Genomic DNA, 18,223 nt, shown 5'->3' with positions numbered 1-18,223 from the left:
GAGGGATCTGAGTTTACTAATTCTAATAATCTTTCAGCTACACCTGCCTGTAAGATAATTTTTAAAATATTTAAGAATACTTTTTTAAAAGAAAAAGTACTGAACAGAATTATTCTAGGAATAAAATAAAATACAACCTTTCCCCAATGATTTTACCTTAATATGAAATTCCAAATTTTCATCCATGGAGTAAATATAATTAAAAATATCTTGCACTATTCTTGGAATAATTCCCATGCCTTCTGGATCATGAAGTTTACCCTAAACAGAAAACAAAACCAGTTCTTAAACAAACTGTAACATACAAATTAAAAAGCAAAACTTTTAATCTATAATTTACAGTCAACAGAGGATAGGAATTCTAATTGTCACAATTTTTTGTGAAACAAAATGTGGCTGTACAAAATACCTAAAAAAACCTAATTTAACTGTTACATATTTTCGTAAGTTACACATAAATAATATATGCCAACCGTATGGGTTACCAACTGATCTTAGCCTTTTATTTAATTGTTAGATCAGATTATGCACATTTGTAAATGAACACATTCTAGGAAAATGTTTGTTAGTTGCTCAGCATATAAATCTGCATTGTTGCATCTACTTCAAGTCAAATTCATCCACATGCTAGGAATGTGCTTGTTCTCTGACGTTATGGAAATGAGTAACATGAGTGACACTAAAATAAGCCAGTCATTTACTTTATATGGAATGCTCAGATAAATGATAAAAGCAGATACTCTGTAGCAGTGGCAGAAAATTACAGGCTGTGTTCTAGAAGCAAAGCTTGAGCAGGTTCACATTTATTATTAACAGCAGCTCTGATAATTTTGGAGACCTTCTTATGAGAGAAGAGGGGCAAGTATTTGGCTGGGGGTGGGGAAACAGGACGGACACATGGACACGACCAAGGAGAGGAGGAAAAAATTAAGTGCTCTGAATAGAACTGAAAGTACACAAACATTAAAAATTTCCCATTATAAGGTGACAGAGAATTCTTACTTAATTCTAAAACATTCATAATTTTGTGGTTATGTGGATAAAACAAAGCTAGATATAATTTCAAATATACGGTTTCACCATTCAAACTCAGGAACTGATTAGACTGCAACAACGATGTTACTCATGTATAACGTGTATGAGACAAAGCAATAGAGTAAATAAAGCTGTTTAAGCGTATGGTAAAACGATGTCACAAATAACGAATGAGTGCCCTGTGCACAGCAAACTACATCTAAGTACAGACTGTGAGATGTTACCTCCATTGTGTGTGTCTTCCCGGAGGAGGTTTGTCCATATGCAAATATGGTTCCATTGTACCCCTCAAGCACATCTATGAAAAAATCAGAGATTTTATACATTAGGGATTTTTTTCCCCTTAAGCAAGGCATTAAAGGAAACAAGAATATATTAATAGTAATCCTCTTAGTGATGATTCACCTAAGGAATTCCTTTCTCTCCAGCCCAGACCACTTTCTGTTGTCAGGAAGAAGGAAATTTTAAATTCCACTGCTTATAATCATCTCTCCTGTCAAGGTACATCTCAGACGTCATTACACCTGTATCCCAAAGCTTTATGTGACCGAAAAGAAAAACAGTGCTCTGGCAGCTTGCATACAGATATGAAATAGCTTTTAGAAGTAGGACTGATTGGTGGTTAACTGGTGGTTAAGCCTCACAAATCCACACAACATACCTCCTTATACCAAGTGTAACAAGCCCAGTCCTACTTCAAAACGGATTATCAGGGAGGTCCCGTGGAATTTAAAAAAAAAACAGCGAAAAACTTTTCTAGCCCTTTGTGTATCCTAAGGCCTACCATTAACATTTAAGCATCTTCCTTTACTAGGCTAAAGGGGGGGTTGGGAGGGATGTGAGTGAACAAGGTGACCTTTTAATTTCCAGTTTTCAGGGATTCAGTGTGTTTTGTTTGGTTTGGTTTTTGTTTTTGTTTGTTTTGGTAAAAAGAAAGGTACTATAAAATTACATTCTAGGACTTCGCTGGTGGCGCAGTGGTTAAGAACCCCCCTGCCAATGCAGGGGACATGGGTTCCAGCCCTGGTCCAGGAAGATCCCACATGCCATGGAGCAACTAAGCCCGTGCACCACAACTACCGAGCCTACACTCTAGAGCCTGCGAGCCACAACTACTGAAGCCTGCACACCTAGAGCCCGTGCTCCACAACAAGAGAAGCCACCACAATGAGAAGCCCGCGCACCGCAATGAAGAGTAGCCCCCACTCGCCACAACTAGAGAAAGCCTGTGCGCAGCAACGAAGATCCAACGCAGCCAAAAATAAATAAATAAATTTATATATATATATATATATATATATATATATATATATTTACATTCTATTTTAGAGGAAGCCAAAGTAAAAAGAGAAACGTCAGTTGGAAATAGCAGATGTTAACAGTGGAAAGTAAACCTGCAGTAAGCAAGTCAATTCTTGTCTTTTTTTTTAATTGATTATTTTAAAAAGGAAGAAGAAAAAAGAAAAGAAAAGAAATTTTTAAAGGTCCCAACGTTGGGCACAGCTAACTAGATAACAGATTTGCTACAGAAATATTTAATAAGGAAAAGAAGGTATTAGTACTTCTTACTTCGCTGGGAAGATTTTAGGAGATTTCAAACATTTGAAACTTTCATTCAAAATCTTTTCAGTTTTATGAAGGGAAGCAAAATAACTTCAAGAATCACATTTAAAACAGATAAGACTGGACTTCCCTGGTGGCACAGTGGTTAAGAATCCACCTGCCAATGCAGGGGACACAGGTTCGAGCCCTAGTCTGGGAAGATCCCACATGCCGTTGAGGAGCTAAGCCCGCAAGCCACAACTGCTGAGCCTGCGCTCTAGAGCCCATACTCCGCAACAAGAGAAGCCACCGCAATGAGAAGCCCGCGCACCACAACGAACAGTAGCCCCCGCAAGCCGCAACTAGAGAAAGCCTGCGCACAACAACGAAGACCCAACGCAGCCAAAAATAAATAAAAATATGGTACATTTGTTACAATTACCAAAGCAATATAAAAAAATTTAAAAAAGAATAAAATAGATAAGATTACAATATTTCTGTAATTCTGAAGAAGCAATCACCTGGGGAAAAAAAAAGCACCAGACCCTTTCCAATCCACTTCCTTTACATATAATTGTTCTCAGCCTGTTGGTATCATACCCTCTGCTTAAGATCTTTTAATCAATCACATAAAACCTAATTTTGTTAGATCTATACATGAAAGGTTCATTCATGATATGATCCAATTACCTAGCAACTACCACAATAAGTACTTAATAAATACTGGTAGGTGAATGAGTAAGTGACCTTCCCAAGATCATGTTAGTAGCATATGTCTATAGGATATTACGGTAATTTTGTGTTAGGTGAAATACATCATATGAGGGCTCATAGGATAATCAATGTATGGGACTTCAAGCAAAACTTAAAAATTTTACATGATTACAGAGATTACGGAATAGTCAATGTTCAAGTATTTGCTCAGCACTACGACCTAGGCTCTCTGTTCTGGGAGCAGGGATGTAACAGTGACTGGTTTCTAGAGGCACCAGGCTATAATTAAAGTAATAACTGTTATTAATTAGGAAAATAATAATCCCTTCTTGCCTACCTTCAAATCCATTCCTGACCTTTGCTTTCTATAGTGATTTAACTGCCAACACTTTATTATGAAAAAGTCTAAACATACAGAAAAACGGAATGAATTTTACAGTGAACACCCCTATAACCACTACCAAGATTCTATCATTAACTTATCATTTTACTGTTTGCCTTAATCATCTTAATCTGTCTTATTTATTTAATGCATTTCAAAGTGAACTGCAGACTTCATTTCCACCTAAATACTCCAGCATGCATACACCATTGGCTAGAATTCAGTGTTCTGCAGTTTTATTCTTCAGAGATAAAATTTACATACAATGAAATGCACATATCTTAAAATTACAGTTCTTTTAAACACACACACACACACAAATATAATACTCATCTCTTTGAAAATCCCAGAAAGCACACACCTGTAATCAGATAAAATTAGGCACCTTTGGAACTGGCTCTTTTTTGCCTATTCAGCTCCATCTCCCATCATCCTTCCCCTCACACTGCTGTTTTTGTTGGTAAAAATGGTTGAATCTGACAATTTAATACGGTTCAACGTCACAGTCATATCATAATGTATGTTCTTCCCTACAGAGGTGATACTTTTCTCATGTGGGCTGCCTCAGTTAGCCCACATGCATCTCTCTGTCTGGAGTAAATCCCTCACTCTCCCTCCCACTCTTGTGCATCCTTAAGACTAGCTTAGGCTTTACTTCTCTCCAACCCAATTCCACCCCCAAACGAATCTGGGAAAGAGTCCCAAGGTGTTCTTGTAGCATCTGCATTTAATCATAATACTGATCACTGTGTATTGCAACCATCAGTTTACTTGTCTGCCTTCCTCACTAGCCTGTAAAATCCTTGAGGCCAGGGCTGTGTTTAACCCCTAGCACAGTGCCTGGCACTTAGTAGGAACTCAAATGCTTGCTGAATGATTACTACTATTACTCACACAGCATCTTTCTAAAGCGTCCCTCCCCTTCTATAATATACTTTTGCCTTTCTTGTGAGAAACAGACAGAGGTGGAACTATGGACAAATATTACTTTCATACTTTGTAAACAAGAAAAACGTATTTAGCAAGTGAAGGAACAGCTTATCACCTTCTAAAAGTCACTTAATCTCTCTGAACTTCAGCTTCCTTATCGGCAGAATGTCTGCTTAGGGGAAGGCTGTGAGAATTAGAAGTCATCATATAAAATTATTACTGCTGGGCTTCCCTGGTGGCGGTAAATGCCGCAGAGCAACTGAGCCCACGTGCCACAACTACGGAGCCTGCGCTCTAGAGCCTGTGAGCCACAACTACTGAAGCCTGCGTGCCTAGAGCCCGCGCTCCGCAACAAGAGAAGCCACCACAGCGAGAAGCCCGTGCACTGCAATGAAGAGTAGCCCCTGCTCGCCACAACTAGAGAAAGCCCGTGCACAGCAAAGAAGACCCAACACAGCCAAAAATAAATAAATAAAATAAATAAATTTTTAAAATATATACATTACTGCTAACATTTGAAAGCATTATGTGCCAGGCTCTGATAATCTTTCATATATGAATGTACTTAATCCTCACAAAACCCTATGGAAGGTACTATTTTTAGTCCCATTTTATAGATGAGGAAACTGAGAAACTGTGGCCTACAGTTCCACAGCCAGTAAGATAGAGCTGGGATGCAAACCCAGACAGTCTTGGTTCCAAAGACAAGCTCTTAACTACTACATTATATTCTCAAGGAACAGAGGAACCAAAATAAATACATGGCAGGCTACACCTGGAAATATTAAGGTGGGTACAGTGGCACACAGTCCAGGTCAGGAAGCTATGGTGGGAAACTGGGGACTCCCTGGAGGCCTGGTAAGATGCCTGGCATATAGCAAATATTGAATAAATGACAATTACTTTATACCAGGGAAACCAACTTGTAGACATCACTCGGGTTCAGAGTTCAAGAGAATACAAGTGGATAAAGCATGCTCAAAAGAAAACAAAAAAAAATCTATCTGATGAATCTACAAAAAGGAAAAGGTAACAGCCCTATACGTAAGTTATATACTTGTACAGATATTTATGAAACAATGCAACCTCGGTGGGCTGTCAGGAGCCCAGAGCACACAAGCTGCTCTCACCTCAGTCCCGGCAGCTTGCTCATCGAATCCACGTCTCAGAAGAAATACCAGCCCACCCATCGTTTTGCCAGTTCTTGCCTACCAGTTTCTTACCATGGCCGTCCACTTGACCTGTGTGCCAGTGAATAGCCCAAGTCCAGCGTGCCACGTATTTAACTGCTTTCCTGCCCTGACACCTCACCTAGCCCCCACCCCCATCACTCTCCTTAAAGCTACGTGTTTACTGGCAACTCCGCCACGTTTGTGTCTTGTCCAGGGCAAGTCAGTACTTTTTCATGAATCATCTTTTAAAATCCTCACAGTACCCTTATTTTGCAGCAGAGGAAATGGAGACTTAGAAAGGCTGGCGAACTTGCTACAAGTCACAAGCTAGAAAGTGGCAGAGTCTAGACTTCAACCTAGGTTTGTCTGATTCCAAAGTCTATGCTCTTAACCATACTGCAAAGAAGGGAACTGCTATCCAGAACTCGGTTCCCAACAGTAAAGCAGGAATCTGCTGGTAAAAGGTAAAAGTATCAAAATGTTGAGAAAAGGAGAGAGATTTCAAAAAAAGAATGATGTCATCTCAGAGTTGTAAATAGTAATGAAACAGTATAAAAGGTAGTAGAAACAAGTACACTAGATGTCAGGACCACAGACTGCAGAGTTCTGAGAAAGGTAGGTATGAGCCTATTGTTAAGAGGCTTCATAAGTGAAGATGTACAAGAGATAAAAATCACTAGAACAGTATGAGAAAGGTAAAAGCCCAGGATAAGTGAGTCTTATAAAAACAAAACAAAATTAAAAAAAGGCCCTAAAGAGAGCTTTTAAAATATTCAGAAGTGAGTAGACCTGCACTGCCTAGAAAAGGTGACTATGTCAACAAACGATGTATTACCGTCTTCTACAACACCATCTGCAAAATGAACAATAGAAAAAACACTGCTGAGAGCGGCTTCGGGTCTGAGGTGGGTAGGATGGCCAAAGAATGGCTTTAAATGAGCCCAAGTTTCTAGTTGTAAGAGGATTACATCCCATGGATAAAAATTTCACAAAAGCCACAGGGAATGGAGGTAAAAGATGACTAACTTGTAAATGCTACACTCGTTTTCTAAAAGCAAAAAGTCAATCGATTCTGGGAACCTCAGACAAATGTACCAAAATTTCACTGAGGAAAAGCTATGGCTGAACTAATCTCATTTCCTGTTTGGGTCACTCAACTAGTACTTTGGGGGAACACCAGAGTCATGCACCATGATTTCACAAAAGGATGCAAGCTTTTCATCATATTCTTGTGGATACGTTGGTAAGCTAAGAACTAGACAACTGTACAGGTAAGAGAATCTGAAGTTGGTTAAATACCAAGTATGATTTAATAACTGCCAACAAACTTGTTCCATTTTTAGAAGATTAGGCTAAGAACCATGGCCCATTAAGTGCTTTATAAATGATTCATAGTAATACTTTCCAAACTCCACTGTGCGTAAATAAAGATCTTAAAAAAAAGCCTTCAATATCCTTGTCACCATAACAGACATTAAAACATGCTGATAGCCAACTCAGATCCCTTGTAAGACAACTGTAAAAACAAAACTCAAAATAGGATTATGAGCTAAAATGAACAAAATGGAATCTGCACTTTAAAGGCCTGTGCAGATGCCAGATGAAAAAAATATGCAATGCTGGTTCTATGCCTGATGAAAAAAACTCCAATATTTAAGTGTGGATTGGGGTCTAACGTTGGCTGCAGCAGATGTGAACAAGATTCATACATTTAAACTGCCCATGAATTCATGAATCAACAACTTCATGTTATTAAAAAAGCAATCTTTTGCTATACTGACGACAAAAGTAAGTCAAAATCAAAGAATGTAGTATAATTGCGTTCCATGACAGATCCATCTGGAAAACTATTTGATGCTTACAACAAAAGATGACACTGCCTGTTCCTCTTTCTTGCAGTCGTTTACAGAATCACCCATTAATTCTCCCTCCAGTCCACCGTCTCTCACCAATTCCATACCTGTTGTAATTCTTGGTGGTTTCATGTCCACGTAGTGGGTGATCCCACAACTAGACGTCCATGTACTAGATGATACTCTGGCCTCTAGGTCCTTGAACCTTATTTTCTCCATGATCTTATCCTTTTCTCCTTCCAATGCCAAGTCCATGGTCACACTCTAGACCTTTCATTACTAACTGCACTGCCTTCCTAACACCAAGTATCCACTTCCTTTTACTCCTTCTATTACCCTGATTCCAAAAAACCTTTGACTCCACTGAGACTATAACACACTAACCTTACCACCTTTTTTCACTGTCCCTTAAATCCTGCCTCCCCCACCCAGGCAGCTTAGATTCCAGGGTTCACCATTAGCAGCACTCTCGACTACATCGCTTGCCCTTCCCTCCCTCTTTTGTACTTGCCTGGCAAAATACAGCTGGGTAAATTCAGCTCTCTGGCAGCTAACCACAAGTGGGCTCTTAACGTTGCCTGGCAATGCTGCCACACCTCCCTAATCCATTCACTTCCACACTGCTAGAAGACTCTGTACCTTTTCCTAGAACCTCCTCTCCCATCCTCACTCTCTGTGATGACTTCGCTCCCTACATCAGAGACAAACTGGAATTAATATGAAAAGAACATGTACGTTTTCCCGCCATCACACGAATGGACCTACTTCTATCCATAAACTCTACGTTTCCTCCTGTCACTAGATGAAATGTCTGTGCTCCTACTTAATCCTAACCTTCCACTTGATACTGAATCCCAACCCCTCTACGCTGGTGAACACTATAGGAAGACAGATGTTGCCTCAATCTCGTAAGTACTCTTTAACAATTAGACCTGTCAAAAAGTGCTATAAAGCATTTCACGAAGTAATGGCTATTTAATCATAAGATCCCTTTGATGTAAGGTATTTCTGCAGTAACTGGAAGTAAGTCCAGATAATCACTTAACACCCTCTCAGCTCTAAGGTTCTATGGTTTTAGAAAACATAAACCTGAAAAATACCTTAGTATAGGTTAATAGTATTAACTGGAATGTACACACACGAGAATTCTCATAACACCCTTTAAAAGGTACTGTATATAAATTAGTTCATGGAATATGAGCAATAGATTTACTAACTATATTTGACCTTTTCATTATTTAAACAACCGCTGCAATTAACTAAAGGGAAAGGGAAGGTAAAATGAAAAAGAGAACGTTGGGTAAACAGGAGAGATCACAAACAAGATTTGACTTATTGCTGGAACAACTCAGCAGGTTAAATATATTTACCTTTAACAATCTTCTTTGCACAGTCATTATACACTTGCTCTTGAGATGTGTTTGACTGGAACACCCGGTCAAATGCATAAGGCTTGGACTGAAAAACAGAAACAAGGGTTTCAACTACACAGATTAAAGGTGAACAGACATTTCTAAGCTCCTTTAAAGATGTCATCATATATTTAACCTTCAAAATAGGATACCTACTATGCCTCACTTCATGTCACAGAATCTTTGCAGAAAGGACCTTAGGGCCCAAGAACAAATCCACTAGAATAAACTCCACAGAAACAAGCATGTCTGTTTTAGTCTTTGTTGTATTTCCAGAACCTAGCACAGAAATTAGCACTACTGTGGTGGGCAATCGTATTGCTGAGTGAATTTTTATTTAATGCATATCTTTTCTGGCAGATATTGAGACCCTATTTTCAATACTAACATCATCTTGCAGATAAGGAATTAGAATTGTGAAAGGTCCAAAAGTTGTAAATGACAAAATTAAAATTCAAACCCAAATCTCCTGTCTTTCAGTTCAGGGCTCCTTCCACTATTCCATTCAGCTTTCAGTTTACTGCAACAGCATTTCAACCATTCATCCACTTAATAAGTATTTATGGAGTGCCGATTATGCCGGACACCATGCTAGAATGACGACCAAGACAGATTCATTCTCTGCTTTAGTGGAACCTAAGTAACAGTGGGGCAGACATCAGACAAATGGTCAAGTGACTAGAATTCCGACGGGCACAACGGAGTGCTAATGAAAGTGCTATGAGAGCACTTAGAGGAGAACCTGAGACTGGGGAAGGCAGAAGAATGCCAGAGACACACTCTGGAGAAGGGATGTTAAAGAACTCAAGAGTAAGTAGCACCCAGCTCACCGTCATTCTCTTCAATGTTACTCATGAGGGAGGGTGAGCATGGGGAAGTACTCCAGGCATTGGGAACAGGAGAGGCTGAAGGGAACTTGTAGCATTCAAGAAACCAAAGGATGTTGTAAGTTTGAAGTGCAAGGATACAAAAATCAAATGCAAATGTCAACACGGTGGAAAAGGCAAGTAACATCTTAGTGTTATTTTAAAAACAGTTTTGATTTTGTGGGCCCCTTAAAGGATCTTGGGGACACATTTAGAGAACTGCTGATGTAGCCTGAGAAGGAGCCAGAGACATGAAATGAATAAAATCAAGAGTATGATGTCCATGCAAGTCAAGGAAGAATTTTCAAGGAGGAAGTGATTGTGTCAAATTCAGCTGTGAGGACAAAGCAAAACTGAAAAGTATCCAACCACCACAAAGATCAGATTGGAAAAGGTTGAAAAAAGAATAGGAGGTAACTGAACAGAAATCTGGCTGTGACTCAAAGAAAGCTGTCTTTTAAGATAGACAAGACCTGAGCAAGTTTAAATGCTGGCAGGAACAATCTAGTACTCTAAGAGAGAAAGTGAGCATCTAAAGATGAGAGAGAGAGCAAGGGGATTCTGGTATTGAAAGTAAGTGTACGACGGCTCTCTAGTCTCTTCTAAAGTAAAGGAAGGGAGCTGGGCCCCAAAATAAACAATCATGACCCCAGAAATAATCCTTAACATTATCGAATACTTCCTAGGTCTCAGCTGAAAAAGACCATACTTTTTAGAAACTCTACCCCACAATTCCCCTCCCTAAAGCTTGGAACAACAATAAAGATGACGCAAACAGCCCCTAAAGACCTGTCCAAAGCCATTCCCAATTCCCTGTCCCCTTCTGGCCTCCCACCAGACAAGCTGGAAGCTAACCACCTGCTAGCGGAGTCTCCTTGCAAGTAGTGTCACATGACCCAGCTCTAGATACCATGAAGTGATGGTCTGCTGGGAGGTTTCAGAGAAGGGTTTTGTTTTCCTGATAAAAAGGACCGCCTCAGCTGAAGCTACCCTTTCTCCTTTCTGGAATGAAGGTCTGGAACTGGAACATCCATCTTGCAAACATGACAAATACGACAAGGGAAAGTCAATAACTTAGGATGACAGAGGGTAACAGAGTCAGCAAGTAGAACTAAAGGCCCATCTCCAGACTTCCTATGTGAGAAAAATAACCTCTTATTTATTTAAACCACTATTAGTTTGTTTTCCCTCTGCAGCTGAAAGCATTCCTGAAGGATATACTCAGATGACCTCACTTTGGCATCAATTAAATGTAGGCATCTCAATGGCTGATTATTCTTTGGCTACGACATACATAAAAGTGTCCTTTTGCTAAGATTCTGAGACATTAACTAATCTACAGGTGTGGCTAATAAAAGATAATCTATTGTTTCACTGATTGTACAAGATGTATTCAAGATAAACAATTGTGAAAACAAACACAAGTACAGTCAAAATAACAGAAATAAACCATACTAATATTTTTTCTATCAAAAAGAAAGTAATTTTCCCTATTCATTTATCCAGCAAACATTTATTTAGCACCTTATAAGGTATCAGATATTGTAAATGAGTAACAATTTTAGAAATGATACTAATTAGTACAGAGAGTAGGGTTCAAAGAATAATAGAGGATAAGGCCGGATAGATTCTTGAATACTAAGTTAAACAGCTATATACTAGGATCGAATATAAGTGATCAAGTAATGTTAACTAAATCGAAATGGAGACCGCTTCTAGGGTTAAAGAACTCATGATTATTATTATTATTTTTTTTTTTTTTTTTGGCGGTACGCGGGCCTCTCACTGTTGTGGCCTCTCCCGTTGCGGAGCACAGGCTCCAGATGTGCAGGCTCAGCGGCCATGGCTCACGGGCCCAGCCGCTCCGCAGCATGTGGGATCTTCCCGGACTGGGGCACGAACCCGTGTCCCCTGCATTGGCAGGCGGACTCCCAACCACTGCGCCACCAGGGAAGCACTCATGATTAATTTTACTTGCAAGAAACAAGTTAACAAAAAACAGGTAATAGTGTGACAAATGCATCTCTCCAAAATAAGGCAAATAATACTTTTTTGGGGGGGGGGATTTTGTTTGTTTAATTTTTGGCTGTGTTGGGTCTTCGTTGCTGCGCGAGGACTTTCTCTAGTTGTGGCGAGCGGGGGCTACTCTTTGTTGCGGTGTGCGGGCTTCTCATTGTGTGGCTTCTCTTATTGCGGAGCACGGGCTCTAGGCGCACCGGCTTCAATAGCTGTGGCACGTGGGCTCTAGAGTGCAGGCTCAGTAGTTGTAGCTGATGCACATGCTTATTAGCTGCTCCGCGGCATGTGGGTTTTTCCTGGACCAGGGCTCGAACCCGTGTCCCCTGCATTGGCAGGCGGATTCTTAACCACTGTGCCACTAGGGAAGCCCTTACCTTAGATTTCTTAAGTGAAGTGGTTCCTATTTGAATCTGCACGGACCAGGCTGAACACCAAATTTGGTTACAAAGGACACCCTCTGGCAGGAATATGTCTTTCTCTGGAATTCTGAATAGTGATTCTCAGATAACATGGGATTACATCATATTAGATTTTCCTTAGTTAGATTCCTTAGATAGATTATGGGTGAACATTCCACAATTGTAAAGGTATATTATGATGGCTTCTTCTCTTTTAATTTTCGTATTTAAGGTAATCAGGATCAAACACCAAATCATCATACATTTGAAAGGGGAAATCGTGTTGTGCTAGAGGTAAGGAACTGGGTCTAACTTCAATGAACTACAACAGCCTGTTTTGGGTTCTGTCCTCTACAGTATACCACATAAGGAACGATGATTAGTAAAGATGCTTAACGATGCAAATATGCACGTTCCACTTTCACGATGCATAAATAAATGTGGGAATAACTTTTTCTATTGATTTTTTTATTTGGTGTTTTCAGCAGGCTCCTTTGAACTATATAACCAGGTGTTGCCCTGGTCCCCCAGTTTTTGTGGATAACAAGTTTGCATATCTAAAGCAAATAGTTCTATCTGTATCATTCAAAGTTGTTCAAAAAAATAATGCATTTATTTCATTCAATATGTGATATTTATAGCACTTCACTGAGCACTTAATTACAAAAAAAAAATCTGTACAAAGGCTGTAAAGCACAGAGAAACACTACAAGATTACATTGCCATGAGGTCACATTACATTAAAATCACTGATTATATGAGTAACAGGAAAAAAGTTTGGACAAAATATTGGAAACTGAATTTATAGGAAAATCAGAATCCTAAAAAATTATCTTCTACGTGAGCACTGATTACATGTACAATTCAGTTAACACTGTAAACTAAAATACTTATTTTTTTAATTTTGATTTAACCAGAAAGCTGTGTACAAAATGTTGTAAAATTGTTTAAGATAATTTAATTTAAAATGCTGCACTGCAGCAATTCCTTCTTAAACTATTTACTTTGAATCAGGATCAGGATCCAGTAAAATGAACAAAACAAACCATGGGATGACTTTTACCTGGAGATTTTCTAATTCCACCCCTCCTAGCTGCCCTTATAAATTCCCAGACAACTTTTTAAAAAGATAAAATAAAGCACTTTAAAAAATTGGGGGGGGAAGACCTCAGAGTAATTAATGACTTACTATATGCAAAACACTGGTTTCAGAAACTAATGAATTAAACATGTTGCCTTACACTTTTTAAAGCTGTATCACACTCAGTTTAATGTATTTTTGCTTATACTTAAACAAAAACAAACGACTAAAATGCTTACCAGTTTATCTAAAGGCCAACTGTACATTACTGATTCACAACTCAAATCACTCACCCATGATTTCTAATATTATCACTTAAATTTATTTAAATGCTAAGGAAACCTAAGTAAAGAAATTCAAAGGAAACAACCTAAAATAAACGTTATGCTTCCTGTGGTAATTGTTTATATTCTTTTAACTCTTTCCTCGAATCTTATGTCACATTTGGCCTGCGTTAGAAGGTTGCCTTCTAACCTAATCATAAAAGGTTTTGTGAATCCTAAATTCTATCATTCCAAAACATAAATCTTGATAATACTTATAGATTTGTGTAAATACGCATACAAAAAAATATCTGAAGTACTAAGACATTCTTACTACAAATCTGAAAGGAAGACAGCTTTGATGTTCAACCACTGTTGAGAGGCTGAATAACCATAAAAACTCTGTGAGAAACTAGCAGCCTACTAGTGTTTGCCAACTAACAACCCAGGCCTTGCAAGCCTCCTCTGATTCCACACACGCACAATGTATCACCCTAAACGAAAAGGATGACTACTTTCGTGCTTAACTTCTTGGCCTCACCACCATGTCATTTATAGCCTGAGTTTTTCTGTGCACTTGTTAACAAAGAACCAGCCTGACAGTCCTCACACAGTGGTAGCTGGCACTTGTTAGGAACCTAACGACTTGTTTGCCAAAGCCCTCCTGAGCTACGTGGAGCTATGACATCCATATTCTAGAGCTGAACTTTGGAAACGTTCACATAAAAACTCTAAAGAACTTGAGTTCTGTCTTACATGTCAATGCTTTTCATCTTCAACGTTCCATCTCCCGTGATCCCTTTGTCTGGTTTCCAAATTAACTACCCAAACATATGCCAAATGTGGAATACCACTAGAGAAAAAGTCAACGTTATCACTGGGTAGCATGACGGCCATGTAGAAGCAAGTTCTGTCAAACGGCATCACCAAGAAAGATGACTTTCATTTCCAGTCACAGTTCACCGTTCTGTGGGCAGTATCTTGCCACCCATTTTAATCTCGAGCTGGGGATGTTATTTTCAGAGACCTTTCAATACCAGAGATCAGACCTCAAAAAAAAAAACAAAAACGAAAAAAGACAGACACCAACCCCACCTTACTTTCTGGTTCTCAGAAGTTGACAATGATCCGCCAAGCCTAGTCATGTCATGGTTTATACTACGAAGGACAGTATCTCACCATCCTCGGCATATTATCAAGTTCTTCAAGGTAGCTCCTCACCGTAGACTTAGGAAGCTGACACTAACAAGAAACCTAGTTTACTGGTCCAATTTTACCTTTTTCTCAAAAAAACCTAGTTTACTGGCCCAATTTTACCTTTTTCTCAAAAAACTGGTCCAATTTTACCTTTTTCTCTTTTCCCTTTTTCTGTTATAATACTTTGATATACACACAAAAGAGTTCACACTCTTTCCCATACCGTTACCCCGTAAAACCCAATGAGAGTGACACTCATTTATGACCCAGAGCGAATCGGCCAGATCCGATGCAAGACGAAACGAAGTCGAGCGCTCCGAGTTCAAAAGACACCTACTTCTTTTCGCAGCCCTCCCCGTTCGCCGTGTGTAACTGTAAACCCGAAGGCGGGCTGGGCGACCACCGAGTGCACGGGTCCAACTGCGCTAGGTGCAGTTTCCCTTTCCCCGTAGGGGAGACGATGCAGTCTAACGCATACGGCTTTCCCCGAGACCACGCATCGTGACTATTTAAGGTACGGAGGGCAGGTCTCAGAGCTCAACGCGCCCGAATGGGAAGTCGTGGGGAGGCGGCGGCGCGACCCCCCGACAGCACCTGCACCAGGACCCGCAAGCGCACGCAAGCCGGCCCCGGTGCCCGCAACCCGCGCGCGCCCCGCCCCGCCCCGCCCCTCCCGCGCGCGCCCCAGGTGCGGGAGGGCCGCGGACCCAGGGCGGGTGCTTCCCGTCGCCGGCGCCGCAGACCAGGGCGGGGCGACCCAGGAGCACCCGAGGAGGCGCCGCGCCCCTCCCCGGGCCATCGGGGCCCCCAAAGCTCGCTCCCCGCTTCCCTGAACTCCAGGAGCGGCCGGGCCCGAAAGAGGGGGCTGGGGGCACTCACCGCGATCATGATCGTGTCTTCTCCCTGAAACTTGGCGATGTACTTATCGCCGCGGTTCACCTCGGACTCGTTCAGCGGTCTGAAGCGACACATCACTTTGATGTTGCACTCGGCCGGGTCCGCCATCTTCCTGGCTGCCGGGGCCGGAGGCCGGGAGCCACTCCCCGCCGCTCAGTCTTGGAGGAAACGGGCCGAGCCGAGGGGCTGGAGTCGCGAAGGCCGAGGGCCCGCGGTCCGCGGCGTCGCGCTTCCCCGGCGTCGCGCTTCCCCGGCGGAGCGGCCGGGACCGGGGCTGCAGCGCCCGCGCCGGCACCGTCGCCCGCAGGCTCACTTCCGACCCATCATGGCAGCCATGGCGGCGGCGCCGGGCGGCGGCGGCTCCTCAGCTTCTCCTTCGCCGGCGGGGCAGGGTGCGGGGCTGGGGGATCCCGGAGACCGGGAACACGACCTCCTCTTTCTTCCTCGGAGAGAGCAGGCCGCGCTCAGCGTCGGCCCACCCTGCTCTCCGCTCGCCGGTTCGCCCGCTACCGCCTACTCATTCCAGACTCCGCGGACGGGCGACGGGCGGTGGGAGGGGCGGCGCGGGGCGGGAGGAGCATTGCGCACGCGCGGCGGGCCCGGCGCCCCGGCGACCAATCCGCGCCCGCGCCGCCGCTCCGCGCCGGGGTCGCAGGGCCAAGTTTCCCGACGAGCACGCGCAGAGGGACCTGTGGATCCCGCCGGAGGATTCGCCGGAGTTGGCTGAAGCGCTAGCTTTATTTCCTTTAGAGTACAAGGGACTTGTTAAGACTGCTTGATGTTGTGGTTTAAGTAAAACACTGTATTCCTCTTGGGAAGTGTTTGCTTTCTATTTGGTCTGGAGATACATTGATTCCTAGCCCACCTTTTTAGAGCGCTTTGCCAGAAAAAGGAAAATTTGAATGAAGGGCGGTACCTGGCTTCTGATTCAAGCGGTCGCTCATTCCCGAGAGAGTGGGTTGGGAAGACAGGACTTAGCAAGAAAAAGATTTCGTCTGAGTAATACAAGGTGCTGAAGAAATGTGGAACAGAAGGCCCTCGGGGAACTGGGGGTTCCAGTGACCCCGTCATAATCGTTATGGAACTCGTCAGTCTCGGTACCTGGAGTGTAAAGACGGAAGAACTGCAAAGACAACTAGAAACCCTTCTCCTGGTCCCCAGGATTTGTCTGTGAAGTGGAGGAATGTACTATGAAAGCCTCCGATGCTCTCTGTCCTCGCCCGATCGTCCCAATACCCCCAGAAATGAATCTAGAGTCCACAGATGCAGGTTTATTGATCCACGGTAATGGGGAGAGTTCGCATCTAAGGAGCCCCGGGGCATCTCACCAAACACAGAAAAAGATGGAGTTGTTACAGGACTTTCGGGGAAGTGTGGTGTTTAGGTAAAATTTAAATGAAGTTGTGTTTTGATCGGTCCCAACAACGCAGAGCTGTGAGTGGCATCATGTCTGGACTACAAGTGGACCCAAAGTCTCGTTTCCTTGGAACTACAAGGTTAAGATAGATGTGGAACGTTGTCTCCAGAAACCCCTTACCCACAGCTCTGCACCTGGCTTGGAAATCATTCAGGGCTGCCTCTCTGTGCCTGAGACTCTGCGGCAAGAGTGGGATGTTTTCTTCTTACTGATGTACTTTCAAGGGGCAATTTCTGATAGTCTGTGATTTTAGAGAACAATGTTTTCAGTAAGAAAGCAACAGTCACTCAAGGAGATTGACGTGGCAGGTGGGTCACCAGTTTTCATCCTTCATAGCAGGGTCTCATAAAGCTTCTGTTCTCAGCCCTCTGCTATGTTCTCTCCGAACTCCCTTCTTCAACAGTTGTTGGAATCTCTTATCTACAGCCCTGACCTTTTCACCTGTGTGACATTCCCATCTCTCCAGCTGCTTCTAGGCCACCTTTTTAGAATGCTGTACCTTAACCTCCAATTTAGCATTCCAGAGATGAAATTAATTATCCTCTGCTCCCTGGAAATACTGAGTGCAACTACTCAGCTCTCCATTTTTGATGACCAGCATCAGCGTTCTTCCATACTCCCAGGCTTAAAAAGTCCCAAGCACCTGTCATTCCAATGTTTCCCTCATCCCCTATACGTGCAGAAGAGAAACATGGGAATCTGTGTATCTGAAGTTCCTCAACTTCCATTCCACCAGTCCCGACTGTTCCCCAACTCAGAAGAGCTGAGGAATAATTGTTCCAGAGCAGTGATTTTCAGATTCTGCTCCGTGGAGTAGAGGATCCAAAGAAGTGACTCAGGAGGTTTCACAGGTCTGGTGACGGAATGGAGGTGGATGGAAAGGCTAAGCCGTGAAGCTCTGGGAACCTCTGCTGTTCAAGGTCCTTTTGTTGCCTTTCGACTCTCACCTTTCCCCTCTTCCTGCACGACAGATTCTGGAAGCTCAGGCTTTATGAAAACAAAATCCAGAAAGGGAAGTGTCTGCAAGAGTCTTCTGCTTTCGTGT

At 42.3% G+C, this 18,223-nt stretch overlaps 1 protein-coding gene across 1 annotated transcript in view; it reads right to left on the bottom strand.

Moving 5' to 3' along the window:
- KIF5B (kinesin family member 5B) overlaps nt 1-16,295 on the bottom strand; it is a 44,051-nt gene extending 27,756 nt beyond the window's left edge. The window contains exons 1-4 of the mRNA XM_019933534.3: nt 15,744-16,295; nt 8,999-9,086; nt 1,260-1,333; nt 157-261 (exon numbers count right to left, since the gene is read on the bottom strand). Coding sequence (XP_019789093.1) covers nt 157-261; nt 1,260-1,333; nt 8,999-9,086; nt 15,744-15,869 — 393 coding nt within the window. The 5' untranslated portion in view covers nt 15,870-16,295. The remainder of the gene's footprint in view (nt 1-156; nt 262-1,259; nt 1,334-8,998; nt 9,087-15,743) is intronic.
- Between the last annotated feature and the right edge of the window lie 1,928 nt (nt 16,296-18,223).

The sequence above is a fragment of the Tursiops truncatus genome, chromosome 2, assembly GCF_011762595.2.
Source record: "Tursiops truncatus isolate mTurTru1 chromosome 2, mTurTru1.mat.Y, whole genome shotgun sequence".
Taxonomy (NCBI): Eukaryota; Metazoa; Chordata; class Mammalia; order Artiodactyla; family Delphinidae; genus Tursiops; species Tursiops truncatus.
The sequence above is the reverse complement of the archived record's forward strand: the minus strand, read 5'-3'. Positions and strand labels throughout refer to the sequence as shown.